Source organism: Chiloscyllium punctatum, chromosome 22 (assembly GCF_047496795.1).
Source record: "Chiloscyllium punctatum isolate Juve2018m chromosome 22, sChiPun1.3, whole genome shotgun sequence".
NCBI classification, from domain to species: domain Eukaryota; kingdom Metazoa; phylum Chordata; class Chondrichthyes; order Orectolobiformes; family Hemiscylliidae; genus Chiloscyllium; species Chiloscyllium punctatum.
The window spans coordinates 50,767,974-50,786,509 of NC_092760.1; the positions used below are offsets into that span (position 1 = coordinate 50,767,974).

At 40.7% G+C, this 18,536-nt stretch overlaps 1 protein-coding gene across 1 annotated transcript in view; it reads left to right on the forward strand.

The window, feature by feature from the left end:
* The window catches only part of sbf2 (SET binding factor 2), a 568,047-nt gene that overhangs the window by 523,234 nt on the left and 26,277 nt on the right, over nucleotides 1-18,536 (forward strand). Inside the window, 3 exon segments of the mRNA XM_072592265.1 lie at nucleotides 5,413-5,594; nucleotides 6,735-6,911; nucleotides 9,398-9,499. Of these exon segments, the coding sequence (XP_072448366.1) occupies nucleotides 5,413-5,594; nucleotides 6,735-6,911; nucleotides 9,398-9,499 (461 nt within the window).

An 18,536-nucleotide genomic window follows, 5' to 3' on the forward strand; every position in this document is an offset into this window, starting at 1 on the left:
CAGAGTGGGAAAGTGCCTGGCCCTGATGGTCTTCCAGGTGAGTTTTATAAGGAGTTTATAGGTATTCTGTAAGGGCAGATGTTGGAGGTCTACAATCATTCCTATATACATAAATGCCTACCACCATCATTGAGAGAAGCTAATATTTCCTTAATTCTTAAGAAGGGGAAGATTCCTGAGGATTGTGCTTCATTAGGGCCCATCTCGCTATTAAATTCAGATTTCAAGATTCTGTTCAAGATTCTGATGCTGAGATTGGAAAGGGTGTTGCCCCATATTATTAAAGAGGACCAGACAGGCTTTGTAAGGGGCCGTAGGTCCTCTAATAATATTAGAGGGTTGCTGAATATGGTCCAAGGTTGTCAGCAACAATTGCTTCAGGGTTTGGTGATTTTCTTAGATGCAGAGAAACCACTTGACCGGGTGGAATGGCCATATCTTTTTATGTCTTAGAACAGTTTGGGTTGGGTGGAGTCTTTGCTAGGTGGGTGGAGGTTTTATATCGCCACCCTCTGGCCGCGGTCATCACCAATGGGGTGAAGTCTGGGAACTTTAGGATTGATAGGGATAGTCGGCAAGGCTGTCCCTTCGTACCGTTGTTATTTACGTTGGTGATAGAGCTGCTGGCAGAAGCCATTTGTCAGAACATCCACATAACCGCTCCGGAAGTGGGATTGAGGGCACACAAGATTACACTTATGCAGATGATGTCCTTCTGTTTTTATTGAACCTGATGACCTCTGTACCCCATTTGATACAATGTATCAATTCATTTGGTGTATCAATTTATTTGGGGCTATTTCAGGATTTAAGATTAACTTTGCAAAATCTGGAGGCTGTACCTTTGGGGAACCTCAAGGATGTACCAGAAGTTGAAGATGGCCGTAAGTTCCCTTATAAGTTGTCATGGGCAGGGTTCTGATGCCTAGGCATTTTTATTACCCTTGAGTTTGATCTGTTATTTCGGACTAACCTTGCTCACTTGCTCAACAATATTAGGCGAGATCTCCAGAGATGGGAGGTTCTTCTAATGTCATGACTGGGCCAAATATCTCTCATTAAGATGAATGTTCTTCCTCGTTTGCTTTATCCCATGTATGCTCCCTGTAATGTTTCCCAGGTCAAGGCTGTGGAAGCTTATGGGGTGGTTTGTCTGGCATTGTGGGCCGTCCCTCATCAAACTTAGTAAATTGCAGTTGCCTCATGGGGGGGGGGGGGGGGGGGGGAAAGAGTTGATTTCCCAGACATCAGGAGGTATCACTTGAGTTCCCTGCTGTCCTTTGTCTGTGATTGGGTAGGTAGCGATCCGAACCCAATATGGCTGGATATCGATGTAGGTACTCTTACCCATTGCTTCTGGACATGCCACAGGCTCCGTGTTTATTGGAGTGCTGTGGCAGGAGAGATAGAGAGGGTATTGAGGACTGAAGTCAAAGTAGACCCGATATCGCTCCTCTTCGGTCTACCGAATTTACCATCTTTAGATGGGCATGGGAAGAAACTATTTAATATTCTTGCATACTGTGCACAGAGGAATATTCTGATGAACTTGATGTCTGAGAACCCGCCAGGCTTGCTGGGATGGCAGAAATTAATTATGGAGCACATTCCCTTGGACTTTTTACAAACATGGTGCACCACACAACAGACAATTTTTATAAGACATGGCAGCCCTACGTCAGTTATTTGGATATAGATTTGTCAGTTATCTTAACTAGGGCGTTTATTTAACCAGGATGATTAGATTTGTCAAGCCCTGGGCCCTGGAGGGGGTCTCCCGAGTTAATACGGGTATATATACAATGCTCCCGTCCCTTTGTTTGGGAGCTTTGCGCCGAGCACAGCTGTTCTGTATTTTGTGGGTTTTTTTTGCTTTTCTTTCTTTTGTTTTGGTGTTGCTTTGCACAGTGTTAGGGTTTGCTTTGTATTATAGGGTAGGTTAGTAGATAGTAGTTGTATTGTAATTTGTGGGGTTTTTTTCTTTTTATTATACTGATATTTGTTATTGTTTTTTTTCAATAATTTTATATGTTTGTAAAGTTAAAAAAAATTTGCTAATAAATATACTTACAAAAAAAAAGCATTAATAGACCATATTTCTTTTTCAGTAATTGTTTGCCTAAGCCGCCACCTTCAGCAATAGTAAACAAATAATTTCATCCTGCTGCATTAACAATGTAGCCAATACATTTGGATGGCAGTTACTATATTCCAAGTATGGAATCTATCACGTTAATGGTTATGCCACTGAACTAGTAATTTAGAGGCCTGATTTAATAACCCACTAATATGATTTCAAATACCATAGTATTTATTTTAAGTTTTTTCTAATTTAAGTCTGAAAAATATGGTTTCAATAAAAAAAACCACGAAGCCGTTGGTTTGTCATAAAAGTTCAGTTGGCTTTAATGCCCCTCACAGAAATAACCCTGATGCTGTAATCTGATCCTACCTATGCATGAGTCCAATCCTACACCAATATGATTGACCCTTATTTTCTATCTAAAACAAACAGCAAACCGCTGTTGTGTCAAACTGTTGCAGCAAAGCAAGAAGAAATATTATTACCTTTTCAGGCAAATTAGGGATGTGCAATAATTGTCTATGTTACCCATTCTCCAAGATTTTGTTTTATTCCAATAATATGAATAAGCTTTTGTGACTTGAATATCCTTCATTATCAGTTTTTAGGGAGTTTTAATAGTATTAAGAAGCTTTTGCCTCTGTAGAAGGACAAAGGGTGGGCCTTCTTGTTCTTCCCCATTTCCTCACTGTCAGCTCGATAGATTTTTAAAAATTGCATCTCTTTCAGTATTTTAGGATGTTACAGTTGAAGTATGTGCAATGGAGAAATTCCAATATCCAAAGTATGATTCAGTTGAACAATTTGAAGTGTCCTTTCTGAAGTTTACAGCAGTAACTTACTTGTTGTTAAGTGATTTCAGAATTATCTGAACCATAAATGTGTTGGACTTTTTTAAGATAAGGTGTTAACTTCTGGTATTCTTATGCTGTGTAATTTCCTCAGATCTTAGATCACTCTTTTTAAGAGAATTTGTACCTCTAGCATCCTAAATTGTTGCCTTAATTGACTGATATCGAGATAATGGCACAGAAATTGCAACAACATATAAATTTGTGATTTATTCTAGTGTTAGCTTAGTTTACCCCCACCCTCAATGCTTGTATATAATCAATAGGCAGTAGGAAAAGGCTCAAAAAAATGAAGGTCAATAGTCAACAATTTATCAAGCTTTCCAAATTGAGCACATTGTTGTCTTGACAAGTAGATGTGGGAAAGGTCTCTTTACCATAGTGTTTACAAAGTGGCTTTTTACAAATGAGATTCAGTGTGTGTGTATTCTGTGTTTTGGGGAAACAGCTTGCACCACCAGTTAAGGATGATTTACAAATTTTCAAAAGTTACTTAGTTTCAAAAGGGCAACTCATAAGTATACCATCGGCCTCTGGATGGTTTCCTTACCACAAACTATAATTCTGAAACTATTCTTGGAGGTAAAATTTTCATTAATCCTCACTTGATTGTGAAGGCCTCATTCCCTTGCTCAGATTATTTTTACAAATTAATCATTTGGTTGGTTGGTTTTGCAGCAAGACACTGTTCTACTGTAGGTACTCTCACTTGCTTCACATTTCTGTTCCTCAGAAAATTCAAACTTAGATTAAGGCTTTCACGCAGTGAATGATATGGTTATTATTTTACTCTGCTTACAATGCAGGTCTGCCGAAATGTACTGTCAGTAAACTGCAATCTTACAAGGTCCAAAATGCAATTAAAACCTTCTCCCTGTGGGCACCACAGTAACTTGAATCCAGACAGTCGTCTTAAGCTTCGCCCACCTTCATGATTATATACAAAAGTAGAAATTGCTGGAAAAGCTCAGCAGGTCTGGCAGCATCAGTGGAGAGGAATCAGAGTTAACATTTCAGGTCCAATGATCCTTCCTCTGATCTGATGATAGCAAGGAAAAAGTTTGTTTTTATGCAGAAGATAAGTTAGGGGACGGAAGGAGTAGATGATAGGTGGAGATCGAGCCCAAAAAGAAAGAATAGTTGAACAGACAGAGGAATGGATAACTATTAACCTAGGAGAATGAATAGCTACTAATGGGGATTATCAGTGGCTAATAATTGGTTATGTGTAATAGCAGATCATGTGATAATAAGGCCTAATGTGTGGGGATTGGGATAGGAACATGGGAAAAGGTGCCTCAAGCCCTAAAATTGTTAGACTTGATACTGCTGGGGAGTTCCCAAGTTGAAAATGATCTGCTGTTCTTCCAGCTTGCACTGAGCTTCCTTTAACCAACCTGTTATTCACAAATTCTCCAACTAAGATAGTCTACCTGTTGGCTTAAAACTTTATCTCTTCTATTCAGACTCTGTTAAACAAATATGGGCAACCTTCTGAACTGCCACTTGTGTTTTTGGCATTCTGACAATGAAAGCACAACATTTTAATTGTCTTAGATTTACAACCATAATTTTTCCAGAGCTAAACATAACCTCTAAAATATCAACATGAACCATGAACTAAATATCCACAGCAATATAATGATGTTATTATAAGAGACATGATTAAATGCCCCATAAGTTTTAACAGGAAAGTTATCCAAGTGTTTCAGAGAGAACTTGAAAAGAATGTTTTTGTTAACATAAAGGTTTATTTATGCATCTATCAGTGGATAAGGAAACGTAATTTTTCAGATTATTTTTGAAAATGATGGTGCATGATCTGTAAATTCTTTCTTGAGGTAAGACTTGCATCAAAACAAATTTTTTAATGATTTATTTCTGACATCAGAAGAAAGGGTTTGATTATGTCACTGACTATTTAGATTCGTAAATCAAAAGCAGATGTCATTCACATAACATTTATTTAAGCAGGTCTAGTGTTTATTTCACTACCTGAAGTAGAGAAGGACAGCTATTTATTTATTTCTGAGAGGCAACCAAAGTTCATTACTTCTGCTCGTGTTTTCTTTTCCAAATTGTTCTTCTAGTGTAGTATATTGGTTCTTCATTTTCACATCTGAACAATCCATTATAATTTTGAAGTTTTTCATCCCATTCTGCAATATTTCATTGTTGTAGTTGCTGAGAGCTACTCAAAAACAAACTAGAAACCACTGTTTGCAGATGAATGATGAACATATTGGTATACTACTGTCCCCTACTTTGATGGTCATTAAGCTTTTCAAATAACACACTTAGTGCCTACATCAAAATAACAGTCATGGAGATTGTCATATGAAACCTTCACACATCAAAAATCATTGATATTGCAACAATTTCAAGGCCAATATCTCAAATATGCTTATTTTCAGAAAGAAAAGGTATGTAATTATTGTTCATATATGATGTAACATACGAGCATTTTTTTCTTTTAAGGTATGTGGGCCAGCTTGCGTTCCAGCAGTCGTTTCAATACTCAGTTTTCAACCACTGATGTAGGAGCAAGATTAGCAGGAAAGGAATCCCCTGTGACCATTGGCAATGACAATTCTCTGCAGAATCCACTTCTAAAGCACCAAGCAGCATTGTACCTCTTTGGGGAAAAATCTCAACTGAGAGTAAGATGAAAAATGAATTCAATATATAATTTCTATTAATAATTTTCAAACTAATTTACTAAAACACAAATGTCACAATTTTGTAGTATTTGTTGCTCATTTCTTTCTGAATTAACTGTAAACTTAATATGCAAACATGGGAATTAATACAATATAAACAAACTGAATTGCATATTCATCACACGTAGATCCATGGAAATTATGTTATATTATGAACAATATAAGATAGATCTTCATTGTGGTGGGAAAGGAAAATTTGAATATTCCAATTAAAATGAGAAAAATTAAAACAAACTATTCAAGGTAATCAACTTAGTATTTTAAAAAAAACATGATTAGCATGTTTGGAATCAAGGTGGTGAATATGGCAAGAAATAGCAGGATTAGGAGTGACATCTGCAATTCACTACCCATCTGATTTTCAGCAAGGAGTTTAAGGAAGAGTTAGTAAAATTGAATACTGATCACCTTGGACCACTCCCTCACACCTATTAACTGGCTATAGTATGGCACTGTTGTAAAGCTAAGAAAGGCCAGACCATGGCAACACGACGCCTGGAGGAAGAGCGCCTCATCTTCCGCCTAGGAACCCTCCAACCACAAGGGATGAATGCGGATTTCTCCAACTTCCTCATTTCCCCTGCCCCCACCTTATCTCAGTCCCAACCCTCGGACTCAGCACCGCCTTCTTGACCTACAATCTTCTTCCCGACCTCTCCGCCCCCCACCCCCTCTCCGGCCTATCACCCTCACCTTAATCTCTTTCCACCTATAGCATTCCCAACGCCCCTCCCCCAAGTCCCTCCTCCCTACCTTTTTATCTTAGCCTGCTTGGCATACCTTCCTCATTCCTAAAGAAGGGCCTATGCCCGAAACATCAATTCTCCTGCTCCTTGGATGCTGCCTGACCTGCTGCGCTTTTCCAGCAACACATTTTTCAGCTAAGAAAGGTCTCCCAAGTTTTCTTGATCTTCTTTCCCTTCTGAAATCTTAGTCTAGTCATCCTTTCCCTCTGCAGTTGTTCAGTGGGCTGTGTTGTTTCAAGCAAGGAAGATTGTAGTTGTACCTACACAAGCACGTAGAGTCAAAATAGCTTTGTTTCACTACTTTTTGAGATGTTAACATTATTTTTGTTTTCAGGGCTTTAAACCTGACCTTGCAATTAACTGTGAGCTGATACCTGTGGATTACTGTGATATTCGTCAGGTGAAAGCCAGTTTCAAAAAGCTCATGAGAGCATGTGTACCCAGCACAATTCCTAGTGATGCGGACATGACTTTGTACAGATTACTAGGAGAATCTGAATGGCTATTGCAGGTAATTCATTTATTCATCTTAGAGCTAATTATACGGCATTGTCTCCAAAAGTTTTTTTTATCTTAACTGCAAATCAATAAACACAGTGACACAGTTTGTGTTGAAATATTCCACTATTCAGCGAAGTATTAACTTGGAAACTATGTCTTGGGATTTATTTTGGCTTTCCTTTCTGATTAGGACAGGGTACATTTGGAACAACATTCAATAAGGAACTTGATGCCAGATTATTGCAGAAGCTATTTTAAGTCACCACCAAAAATATAGCTTTTAAATATGGTCAAAAATCTGAACATTATTTTACTTGTCAAGGTTATGAATGTATGCAAAAGTAGGCCAGAGCCTTTCAAACCTGCTCTACCATTCAATAAGATGTGATTTTAACCTCAAGTATACATTTCCGTATACCATATACTGATAATCGTTCATCCCCTTTGGTATTCAAGAATCTGTGTACTTCTGCCTTAAAAATATTTAAAGATTTTGCATCCACTGCTTTTTGAGGATGGGAATTCCAAAGATGTTTAACCCTCGGAGTGAATGGTTTTCCTCATTTCTGTCCTAAATGAGTATCCCTTTTATTTTTAAACTATGACCCCTAGTTCTAGATTCTTTCACAAAAGGAAATATCCTTTCCACATCCACCAGGTCATGTCCCTTCAGAATTTTATGTTTCAAGAAAGTTAACCTTTAACCCTTGTAAAATCCAGAGGATGCAGCTTCAGTCTTTTGTCTTCAAATTGAGGTCATTTTGTCTAGAAGTTGGGTGGTATTCTTCATTGAAAATCATAAATGTAATAGTTAATGTATAATCACACCTGATAAATTATAAACATTCAAACCAAATTGTATACATTTCATCTATCTAAAAAATGATTGGAATACCTTGTATATTTTCCCTTTTGTCCCAAGATGGAATCTGTATAAAACCAGCTTTGCTGTAGATAGTGGAATTAATTGAGCTACAATTACATGATATCAATTTGTAAGTAAATTGTATTTGCTACATTATTATCATGTAATTGTTTAATATATTTTGTGTCACAGAAATGTATATGATCTGGTTATGTCATTAAAACAGGACTACTTTCAAAGTGTAGAGTCATAAAGATGTTCAGCATGGAAACAAACCCTTTGGTGTAACCCATCCATGCCAACCAGGTATACTAACCTAATCTATTCCCATTTGCCAGCACTTGGCCCATATCCTTCCTATTCATCTGCTCCCAGGAGGACCAGTTCCACCACAGAACACACCAGATGGCCTCCTTCTTTAGAGACCGCAATTTACCTTCCCACGTGGTTAAAGATGCTCTCCAACGCATCTCGTCCACATCCCGTACCTCCGCCCTCAGACCCCACCCCTCCAACTGTAACAAGGACAGAACGCCCCTGGTGCTCACCTTCCACCCTACCAACCTTCGCATAAACCAAATCATCCGCCGACATTTCCGCCACCTCCAAAAAGACCCCACCACCAGGGATATATTTCCCTCCCCACCCCTTTCCGCCTTCCGCAAAGACCATTCCCTCCGCGACTACCTGGTCAGGTCCACGCCCCCCTACAACCCACCCTCCCATCCTGGCACTTTCCCCTACCACCGCAGGAACTGTAAAACCTGCGCCCACACCTCCTCCCTCACCTCTATCCAAGGCCCTAAAGGAGCCTTCCACATCCATCAAAGTTTTACCTGCACATCTACTAATATCATTTATTGTATCTGTTGCTCCCGATGTGGTCTCCTCTACATTGGGGAGACTGGGAGCCTCCTAGCAGAGTGCTTTAGGGAACATCTCCGGGACACCTGCACCAATCAACCACACTGCCCCGTGGCCCAACATTTCAACTCCCCCTCCCACTCTGCCAAAGGCATGGAGGTCCTGGGCCTCCTTCACCGCCGCTCCCTCACCACCAGACGCCTGGAGGAAGAACGCCTCATCTTCCGCCTCGGAACACTTCAACCCTAGGGCATCAATGTGGACTTCAACAGTTTCCTCATTTCCCCTTCCCCCAACTCACCCTAGTTCCAAACTTCCAGCTCAGCACTGTCCCCATGACTTGTTCGGACTTGTCCTACCTGCCTAACTCCTTTTCGACCTATCCACTCCACCCTTTCCTCCCTGACCTATCACCTTCATCCCCTCCCCCACTCACCCATTGTACTCTATGCTACTTTCTCCCCACCCCCACCCTCCTCGAGCTTATCTCTCCACGCTTCAGGCTCACTGCCTTTATTCCTGATGAAGGGCCTTTGCCCGAAACGTCGATTTCGAAGCTCCTTGGATGCTGCTTGAACTGCTGTGCTCTTCCAGCACCACTAATCCAGAATCTGGTTTCCAGCATCTGTAGTCATTGTTTTTACCTTCCTATTCATACACCCACCCAGAATGCCTTTTAAATGTTAGAAATCACACAGTACGAGGCCATAGTCCAACAGGTCCACATGGAAGCATAAGCCTCATCATATTTACTTTTGATATCTTAGATACACAGAATATTGCAACTGGCTGTGGTGATAGCAGAACTACTTGAGAGTGGTTCCTCGGTGATGGTAAGCTTAGAGGATGGCATGGACATTACAACACAGGTAATTTTATAAAGGATCAGAGAAATGTGTTTTACTGTTTACAGTTTGAGATTTTCAACTGGTATAATTTGAAGCTGCTCTAGTTTTGCGCTTAAAGTTTGGAAAATGCAGCAATTTGTTTCTAATACTACATGACCTGATTTTCTAGCAAGAACACAAGAAAAAGGAGCAGCAATAGGCTTTCAAACATGCTGTCTGATTTAATATAATCATTGCTGAGCTCACTGCAACCTTTTCCTGTCTCGTCTCTGTAACCGTTGAACTTAAAGATCAAAAAGCGCTCTAACTCAGCCCAGATAATACCATAATCCATCTTTTACTGTTCTCTGGGATAGAGAATTGAAAACTTCACATTCTCTGAGAAATAAAATTCTTCCCCATCTCTACCTTAGATGGAAGAGCCATCCTTTAGTTCTGATTTCCTCTTATGGTTGCAGGCATCCTCTCAACAGCTACCTAAAAGGCCCATTCATTTTTCTGTACTCCAATGACTATGAACCCAACTTGCTCCATCTTGTCTCATAAGATATTCCTTAGCAATCTCAGCAGATAACCATTGAGTGTACTATGAATTGCTTCCAATGAAAGTACATCTTTTTTTCAAGTAAGAAAATGAAAATCATGTGCAGAAGTCTTTTTAGTCTTGACATTGGCCCATTCAGTTGTAACAAGATTTCCTTTTTTTTTATTTTACCCCATCCAATAATTATTGAAGCTCCATTTGTCTCCATTTCACTGTATCTGTATGCTAACTTCATTCGCATGTGAGGACATCAGGATACCTCTGTACCACGATGTTTTGCAGTCTTTCTCATTTTAAATAATAATCTGTTTTTCTATCATTCCTGACAAAATCTGTTGTTCCTTATGTCCTCTTTGGATCTTACTTTCTTAAAATTCATTTTTATAGTCAGCAAATTTAGTTACAATACACTTGGTTCTTTTATCTAAGTCGTTAATGTGGCTTATAAGTACTTGAGGCCCTAGTATGATAATGGTGGCACCCCAATAGTTACACTTTGCCAACAAGAAATTGACCTATTTATCTTGGCACTCTGTTTTCTGTTAACCAATGCATTAACATGGGAACTATTATAACAGGAACTGGCTACTAACTGTGATGAATAGAAGTGCATAATAGAGATTTCTTATTTGTTGGACATTATTGCATTTAAAGTAGTGCTGTTTTGTTTTGTTCCAATTTGGAAACTTTAAGATCTGACATTGTCAATGTTTGCTCTTAGAAAACCGTAAAAGATTGCTGAAATAAAGCCATAAAGATGTTCAGCATGGAAACAGACCCTTTGTTCCAACTCTTCCATGCTGACCAGATATCCCAACACAATCTCGTCCCACCTGCCAATACCTAGCCCATATCCCTCCAAACCCTTCCAAACCATCCAAATGGCTTTTAAATGTCGCAATTGTACTAGCCTCCACCACTTTCTATGGCAGCTCATTCCAAACACTTACTACCCTCTACATGAAAAAGTTGCCCCTTAGGTCTCTTTTATATCTTTACCCTCTCGCCCTAAACCTATGCCCTCTAGTTCTGGACTCCCCCACTTCAGGGAAAAGACTTTTCCTATCCATGCCCTTCATGGTTTTATAAACCTCTATATGGTCACCCCTCAGCCTCTGACGCTCCAGGGAAAACAGCCCCAGACTGTTCAGCCTCTCCCTGTAGCTCAGATCCTCCAACCCTGGCAACATCCTTGCAAATCTTTTCTGAACCCTTTCAAGTTTCACAATATCCTTCCGATAGGAAGGAAACCAGAATTGCATGCAATATTCCAAAAGTGGCCTAACCAATGTCCTGTACAGCCGCAACGTGACCTCCCAACTCCTGTACTGAGTACTCTGACCAATAAAGGAAAGCATACCAAATGCCACCTTCACTATCCTATCTACCTGCGACTCCACTTTCAAGGAGCTATTAACCTGCACTCCAAGGTCTCTTTGTTCAGCAACATTCCATAGAACCTTACCATTAAGTGTATAAGTCCTGCTAAGATTTGCTTTTCCAAAATGCAGCACCTCGCATTTATCTAAATTCAACACCATCTGCCACTTCTCAGCCCATTGGCCCATCTGAACAATATCCTGTTGTAATCTGAGATAACCTTCTTTGCTGTCCACTACTCCTCTAATTTTGGTATCATCTGCAAACTAACTAACTATATCTCTTTTAATTATTCATGTAATAGTATTTTCAAAGAATGAGGGTCTGTTAGCTCAGCTGGTTAGATGGAGTGCAAAGTAATGCAACAGCATTGCTTAAATTCCTGCACTGGCTGAGGTTCCCATGAAGGACTGTCCTTCTCATTCTCTCCCCTTGCCTGATGGATGGTGACCTGCAGGTTAAACAATCATCAGTCATCTGTCTAATGAGAGAGTAGCTCTATGATCTCTTTTTGGTATTTTCAAAACCTGTTGTTTCATTATAATGCTACCAACACTCTTTGGATAGCCATTCTTTTCTAAATTAACATTTATTGTTTATGTTGGAGCTTGGAAATGTAAAATTTATGGTGTTTTTAACAGTTCTGGAATGTATTTGTTTTGCTCTTGTTGGCGGAATTGTAATTTTCCCAGCTCGTGGACTGGACCAGGCTGCATCTCCAGCCATTTCACTCGCCCCTACAGCATTTTTCACTTTGACCCTACCTGGATGCTCATAGCATTCCTGCCATGCAGTGCCTTTTTGCATTTGCCCCCTCGATCAGCGTTACAAGGCTCGTATTACTTTTGACTTGCCAAGCTGTTTAATGCAGACACAAAGGAAGTGTGTCATTAAAGGTGAGAAGTTTCCAGAGCAAGAAATAGGACAGAGTCTGGAAAGGAGAAAGTGAGGACTGTAGATGCTGGAGATCAGAACTGAAAAATGTGTTGCTGGAAAAGCGCAGCAGGTCAAGCAGCATCCAAGGAGCAGGAGAATCGACATTTCAGGCATAAGCCCTTCTTCCTGAAGAAGGGCTTATGCCCGAAATGTCGATTCTCCTGCTCTTTGGATGCTGCCTGACCTGCTGCGCTTTTCCAGCAACACATTTTTCAGAGTCTGGAAAGGGTCAGGAATCTAACTTCAGGCACAACTGATAACTGGTCAACACAGGACTAGCAATTCTGTACTTAAATGTGCACAATACACAAAATAAGATAAGTGAGCTCTTAGCACAGATTGAAATTGGCAGGTACGATGTTATAGCTGTCATACAGACATGGCTACAAGGGAATAAGGGCTGGGGACTAAATATCCAAGGATACAAGTCCTATCAAGAGGTTAGGTAGATGGATGGTGAAATTGATAGCAAGTGATGGAGAGTAGGAGAGCATTTAATTTGAATGGGTAGAGTTGAGCAACTGCAAAAACAGAAAGAGTTTTGTACAAACCACCAAGCAGTAGTCAGTATATGGGACAGAAAATAAATCAGGCGATAGGTAAGGCATGTAAGAAAAGCAGTACTACAATAATCATGGAGAACTTAAATATGCAGGTGGACTGGGCAAAGCAGATTGGTAGTGGATCCCAAGAAAAGCAATTTGTGGAATGTCTGTGAGAGAGTTTTTTTTAAGAGAACTTGTTGTAGTGCCTCCTAGGGAATAGGCAATTCTGGATTTGGCGATGTGTAATCATAGAATAGAACCATAGAATCCCAACAGTGGGGAATGAAGCCATTCAGTCAATCAAAACATCTGCACCAATCTTCCAAAGAGCATCCCACCCAGACCCAGACCCAGCCAAGTCCCAGCCTATTCCTATAACTTCACATTTACCATGGCTAATCTACCTAACCTGCACATCCTTGGGCACTATGGACAATTTAGTGTGGCCAGTCCACTTAAACCACACATGTTTGGACTGTAGGAGGAAATTGGAGTGCCTGGCATAAAGCCACACAGACAGAGAGAATGTGCAACCTCCACACAATCACCCAAGATTGGAATCCTACCTGGTTCCCTGTCACTGTGAGACAGCAGTGCTAGCCACTGTGCCACCATAACGCCTAAATTCACTCTAGTCCTACTCACTCATTAGAGAAACAACTGGTTACAGATTAACCCGAGGTCACCACCCTCAGGTAAGGGGAGAAGTTAAAAAGGAGAGTGCCTCATGATAGCCTCAGCTGCTGTCGAAATTGAACCCATGCTGATGGTATTATTCTACACTGCAAACTAGCCATCCAGCCAGCTGAGCTAAATGACTCCTTATGAAGCAGACTTGATTAGGAAGCTTAAGGTAAAAAACCCCAGAATATGATAGAATTTGCCCTGAACTTTGAGAGAAAGAAGCTAGAATCAGATCTAATGGTATTACACTTGAATGAAGATAACTACAAGCACACAAGGAGCTGGGCAGAATTGATGGGAATGAGAGCCTAGCAGGGAAGACGGTGGAACAGCAATGACAAGAGTTTCTAGGTGTAACTTGGAAGCATAACAGAAATACATCCCACGAAGAAATAGACTACATCCCAGGGTTCTGAAGAAGAAAGCTGTGGAGATTGTCGAAGTATTGGTGGCAATCTTTCAGAGATCACTGGAGTCAGGGAATGTCCAGAGGATGGAAATTAGCTAATGTGACACCCCTATTTAAGAAAGAAGGGAGGAAAAAATCGGGAAATTATAGGCTAGTTAGCTTGGTTAGTTGGTAAGATTTTGAGAGTCAATTATTACGGATGAGATTGCAAAGTACTTGGAAGTGCATGGTAAAATAGGACTAAGTTAAGGAGAAGTTGTGTTTTACAGCACACAGGGAGAGGCAGGCAGTTTGTCATGGTTTGGAGCACGGAACAGTCAAGGGGGTGGATGTGTGCTGCATCCAAGCTATACCTAGAGCATGTATCAGAAGCTTATGCAGTAAATACACTGCTTGTGCTGCAAGCAAATGGCTATTTCTGCAAGTCAAAGAAAAGCAGTCTTTTGTGGGGTCATGGGCTCTATATTCAGTCAAGAATGTCACCTCAGTCAATCTAGGGATTTAGCCGATATCAGTCCAGAGGGTTAGCCACAATCAGTCAGATGTTTGACCCTACTGGAGTTCAGGAATCTGTGTCCTTGCAGCCTGGGGATCAGGCCAAGGCCAGACCACAGACCTAGTCCAACTAGTCTAGCAATTGCAGGTAAACAAGTCAGGATGCAGTGCAGATATCGGCCAGGGATGGGCTGTTCTCGTTCAAGGGTTGTCATTACATGTCAATTCAGTACAGGCCATGATCAGTTCTTGGTTTTGTTTATTGATGATCTTCTACCTCCCTCCCTTCTTAAACAAGGTGTTAGTCATTTTCCAACCTTCTGGCATCCTTCCTGACTCTACTGGTTCCTGAAAGATCACCAGCAATGCCTCCACAATCTCCTCAGCTTTCTCCTTCAGAACTATGACGTGTAGTCCATCTCCTTCAGAACTTTCAGCTTCATCATATTTTAATAAGGGTCAATCGTGGGGTCTTGGGGAAACTTTGAAACTCTGAGGATGGCTTCATTGGTTCGGATCAAGGACGGGAATGCTTACAGTCGATGGGGCAAATTCAAAATAGAAACTTGGGATCTGATAGAGCACAGGCAAGGATGGGGAGATTCAAGGGTCAGATTTCAAAAGTCACAATCAGTCTGGCCTCTAAATCAGGAGAGTATTTGGCCAACAAGAAACTGACAACTCAAATCTGTCCCCTCTTGAGGCTATGCTGGGAACATAAAGAATCAAATAAAGGAGCTCAATGTAAACACTGAAGGGGTGAAAGGTCATTGGGACCACAGGAACTGCAACACAAACAGCAACGCAGGCGGCAATGCAAAATGGAATATGAAGGATGCAGGGCATAATCCTGCATCTTAGGTGGAGTCTACAAGTCACTCAAAGATACAAAGTCAACTCATTGCTATCTTTGATCCAAAATCAACTGTGCATTAATGATACCAAATGGCTACCACCACATGTAGATTGGGTGAAATAATTTTTAATTTTTTTCTTGGAGCAATGTAAAAGGATTTGAATTTGTGGCCCTGCTCAGGGCAATGACATTAATCATGCATCCACTGATTCAGCAATGCCACCCACCTGGCAACTCCTGCTAAAGGCAATGAAATTAATAATGTATCCACTGATTCAGCAATGCAACCCACCTGGCATCACACAACCCATCATTTGTCCAAGATGAACATTATAAATTGTGGCCTTAAGAAGCAGTCAAGTCCATTACATTGTGTGCACTAATTGCGTCCTTGTATTAGCTCAGCAAATATAATTAGGTGCTGACTTAAAAGAGAAACCTAAAATTGTTTCCATACCTAACAGTGGAAACAACATTTTGGAGCTGTTGCATTCACACACTGAACTATAAGTATGAAAGAACATGGTCTGTGATATGCAAGCATGCCTTTTGTTTTAGGGAGAGTGGAGCTATAACAAGGGCTAATTGCAGGAATTCCACTCCCCCAATGTAGCATCATCACTTTGGTTATGCAACATAAATTTGGATAAGGATGCATACTTCAGAGCTCCTTTATTGAGGAATGTCATTGCCACCAAGGTTTCAAATGATGTCACACGATCAAGTCATAACATGACAATTCATTCAGGAATATTAGTACAATGTTGTTCTGTTTCGGATTATCTGCTCAGAAGTCTGGCATGGTTGAAGTCCTTGTCATATTGCTTCAAATGCACAGAGAGCATTAAAGGAGAGGGCAGTTTCAACGTCCAGCAGACATAGCAAGAACCTCCACCTCCAGCAGCTGTGACAGCCTCCAAAAGGAGAAGCTGCAGGTGAAGATCTTCCAAGGGGACAGAAGAGAATGTTGAGGTCCACATCTACAGATAACAATGTCATTTTCTACAGTATTTGGAATAACAGTGCAGGTGCACAGGTTAAAGATTTCCTGGACCATTGATCCCGAACTCTGTCATCTGATGGAGTAGGACTTATGCTAGAAGGATTGGGTGACCATCCTATCCTATGTGGTATCTCCCAATTATTGATCCATAAATGCATTGGAAAGTCATTGATACCATTTTCTCCAAACCGTCCCGGTTCATGTCTTTACCTGTGATGAGGAGAGTCAAGCACCGGCAGTGGGATTCCCTCACCATCATCTGGCTACCCAGGCGCAGGCTGCTTTGGACTGCACCCAAATTTCTTTGAGAGCTCCCTGTCAATTGCAGAGTTCATCAACAGAAAATATGCTCCATTATTGTGGCATGCTGTGTCCTTCACAGTGAGAGCTAATACAGGTATAGAGAGAGATGTCCTGGATAAGGAGAAAATGAAGGATCAACATAATGCTTAGAGGATAAAGTTAAAGATGAGAGTCAAGATGTTGACCAGGAGGCTCATCCTTTAGTTGAAAATAGAGCAATGCATTGTTGATTGAGACGGTTGAGAAAACCAAATTAAAACACATTTCCAGGATGACTGAGCTAGGTGGGGCATCTTTTAATTGTGTAACCTATAAGGCAAGCAGCCTTTGCCTTGTGCAAATTACGCCATATCTTGGTTATTTTGCAATCTTTAAACCTTTCTGTTGCTGAATAAATGGTTTGGTTTGTTATCCACGCATTTATACACTTGATACCTACAGGTAATCCACTTTCAAGTGACTGCACATCACTGCTACTACTGACCATTGGAGTAAAAGTAACAGTCAGTGAGATGACGCTAACATTACAGAACACTTTGGTTAGGTTATTGTTCAGGCTTCAGTCGACATATGATATTAGTGTTATACAGTGAAGTCTTTCATGATATGCAGCATGTTGAGCAGAATCCTGAGGCGCCTCCTTTTAACTTTGCTATCATTGTTTTAGCCTTCAGTGTTTCAGACTGCTCACAGACAACTAAATTGCGCTGAAATTTCTGAGTATCCGATAAAACAGTTTTTAAGCATAAGCAGTGCTTTTTGCAGCTTTTCTTTTTGGCATACCACTGTGATATGATGCAAAGTGAACATGTGAACTGTTCATTCTCCATATGCCAGTCATGAATGACAGTGCATTTGTTTAAAAAGCTGATAGATTTAATCGTTTCCTCCAGATATGTGCACAATTATCACGGATTCTGTGAAATGGTGTGTGTGGAAGATGTGTATAGGCCAAGCCCTAGGTCATTCCCTGCACGTTGCTTTTAGCCCCTGAGTTGTCCTTGTTAAAATGCAACACCTTGGTTGCAATCACCAGCAACACTGTTCAAGGATCTGCAATGTGTATTGCTATCTGCAGTCAAGGAGTCAGGTTCTTGTGAGAGATGAGAAATGCCTGGCCATTACAACAACTTTCTTCCTTGATGTCTGTAGAGACTTGTCATTTCTTGCATGGGTGCAACTTGACCAGCTCCAACAGCAACAAAGGCACTGAAGCAGACAATTTAGGCATGCGATGCACGTGTACTTACAAAAGTGCAAGATAATTACAAATGTACAAAATAGGACTGGAAATGAATCATTCTGCCCGTTGAACTTTTTCCACCATTCAAAAAGATGATGGCTGGTCTGTTGTGTTTCAAATTCCAATTCTAATCTACCCCTGGTAACCTTTGATTCCCTTGCCTAATTAAAATCTATCCACTTCTGCTTTAAACATGCTTAATGACTTTGCCTCTCCCACCTTCAAGGGTGAAGTTCCAAAATCGTACAGCCCCTCATCTTTGTCTTAAAAAGGCAAGCCAAGTTTTAAAACAGTGCACTTTAGATTTTACTGACCAAAAGAGAAAATTTCCTTTCCACATTCACCTTGTCAAGACTAGAATCTTTATACATTTCAGTCGGGTTCCCCCCTCATTCTTCTAAACTCCAGTGGAACAAACCCAACCTAACCTCATAAGACAATCAGGAAAAAGTGAGGTCTGCAGATGCTGGAGATCAGAGTAGAGTGTGTGATGCTGGAAAAGCACAACAGATCAGACAGCATCCGAGGAGCATGAGAATCACCTTTTCAGGCAAGAGCCCTTCATCAGAAATGAGGCTTGTGAGCCAAGGGAGTGGAGAGATAATTGGGTGGGGGTTGGAGCTGGGGCTGGGCAGAAGATAGCTGAGAGTGCGATAGGTA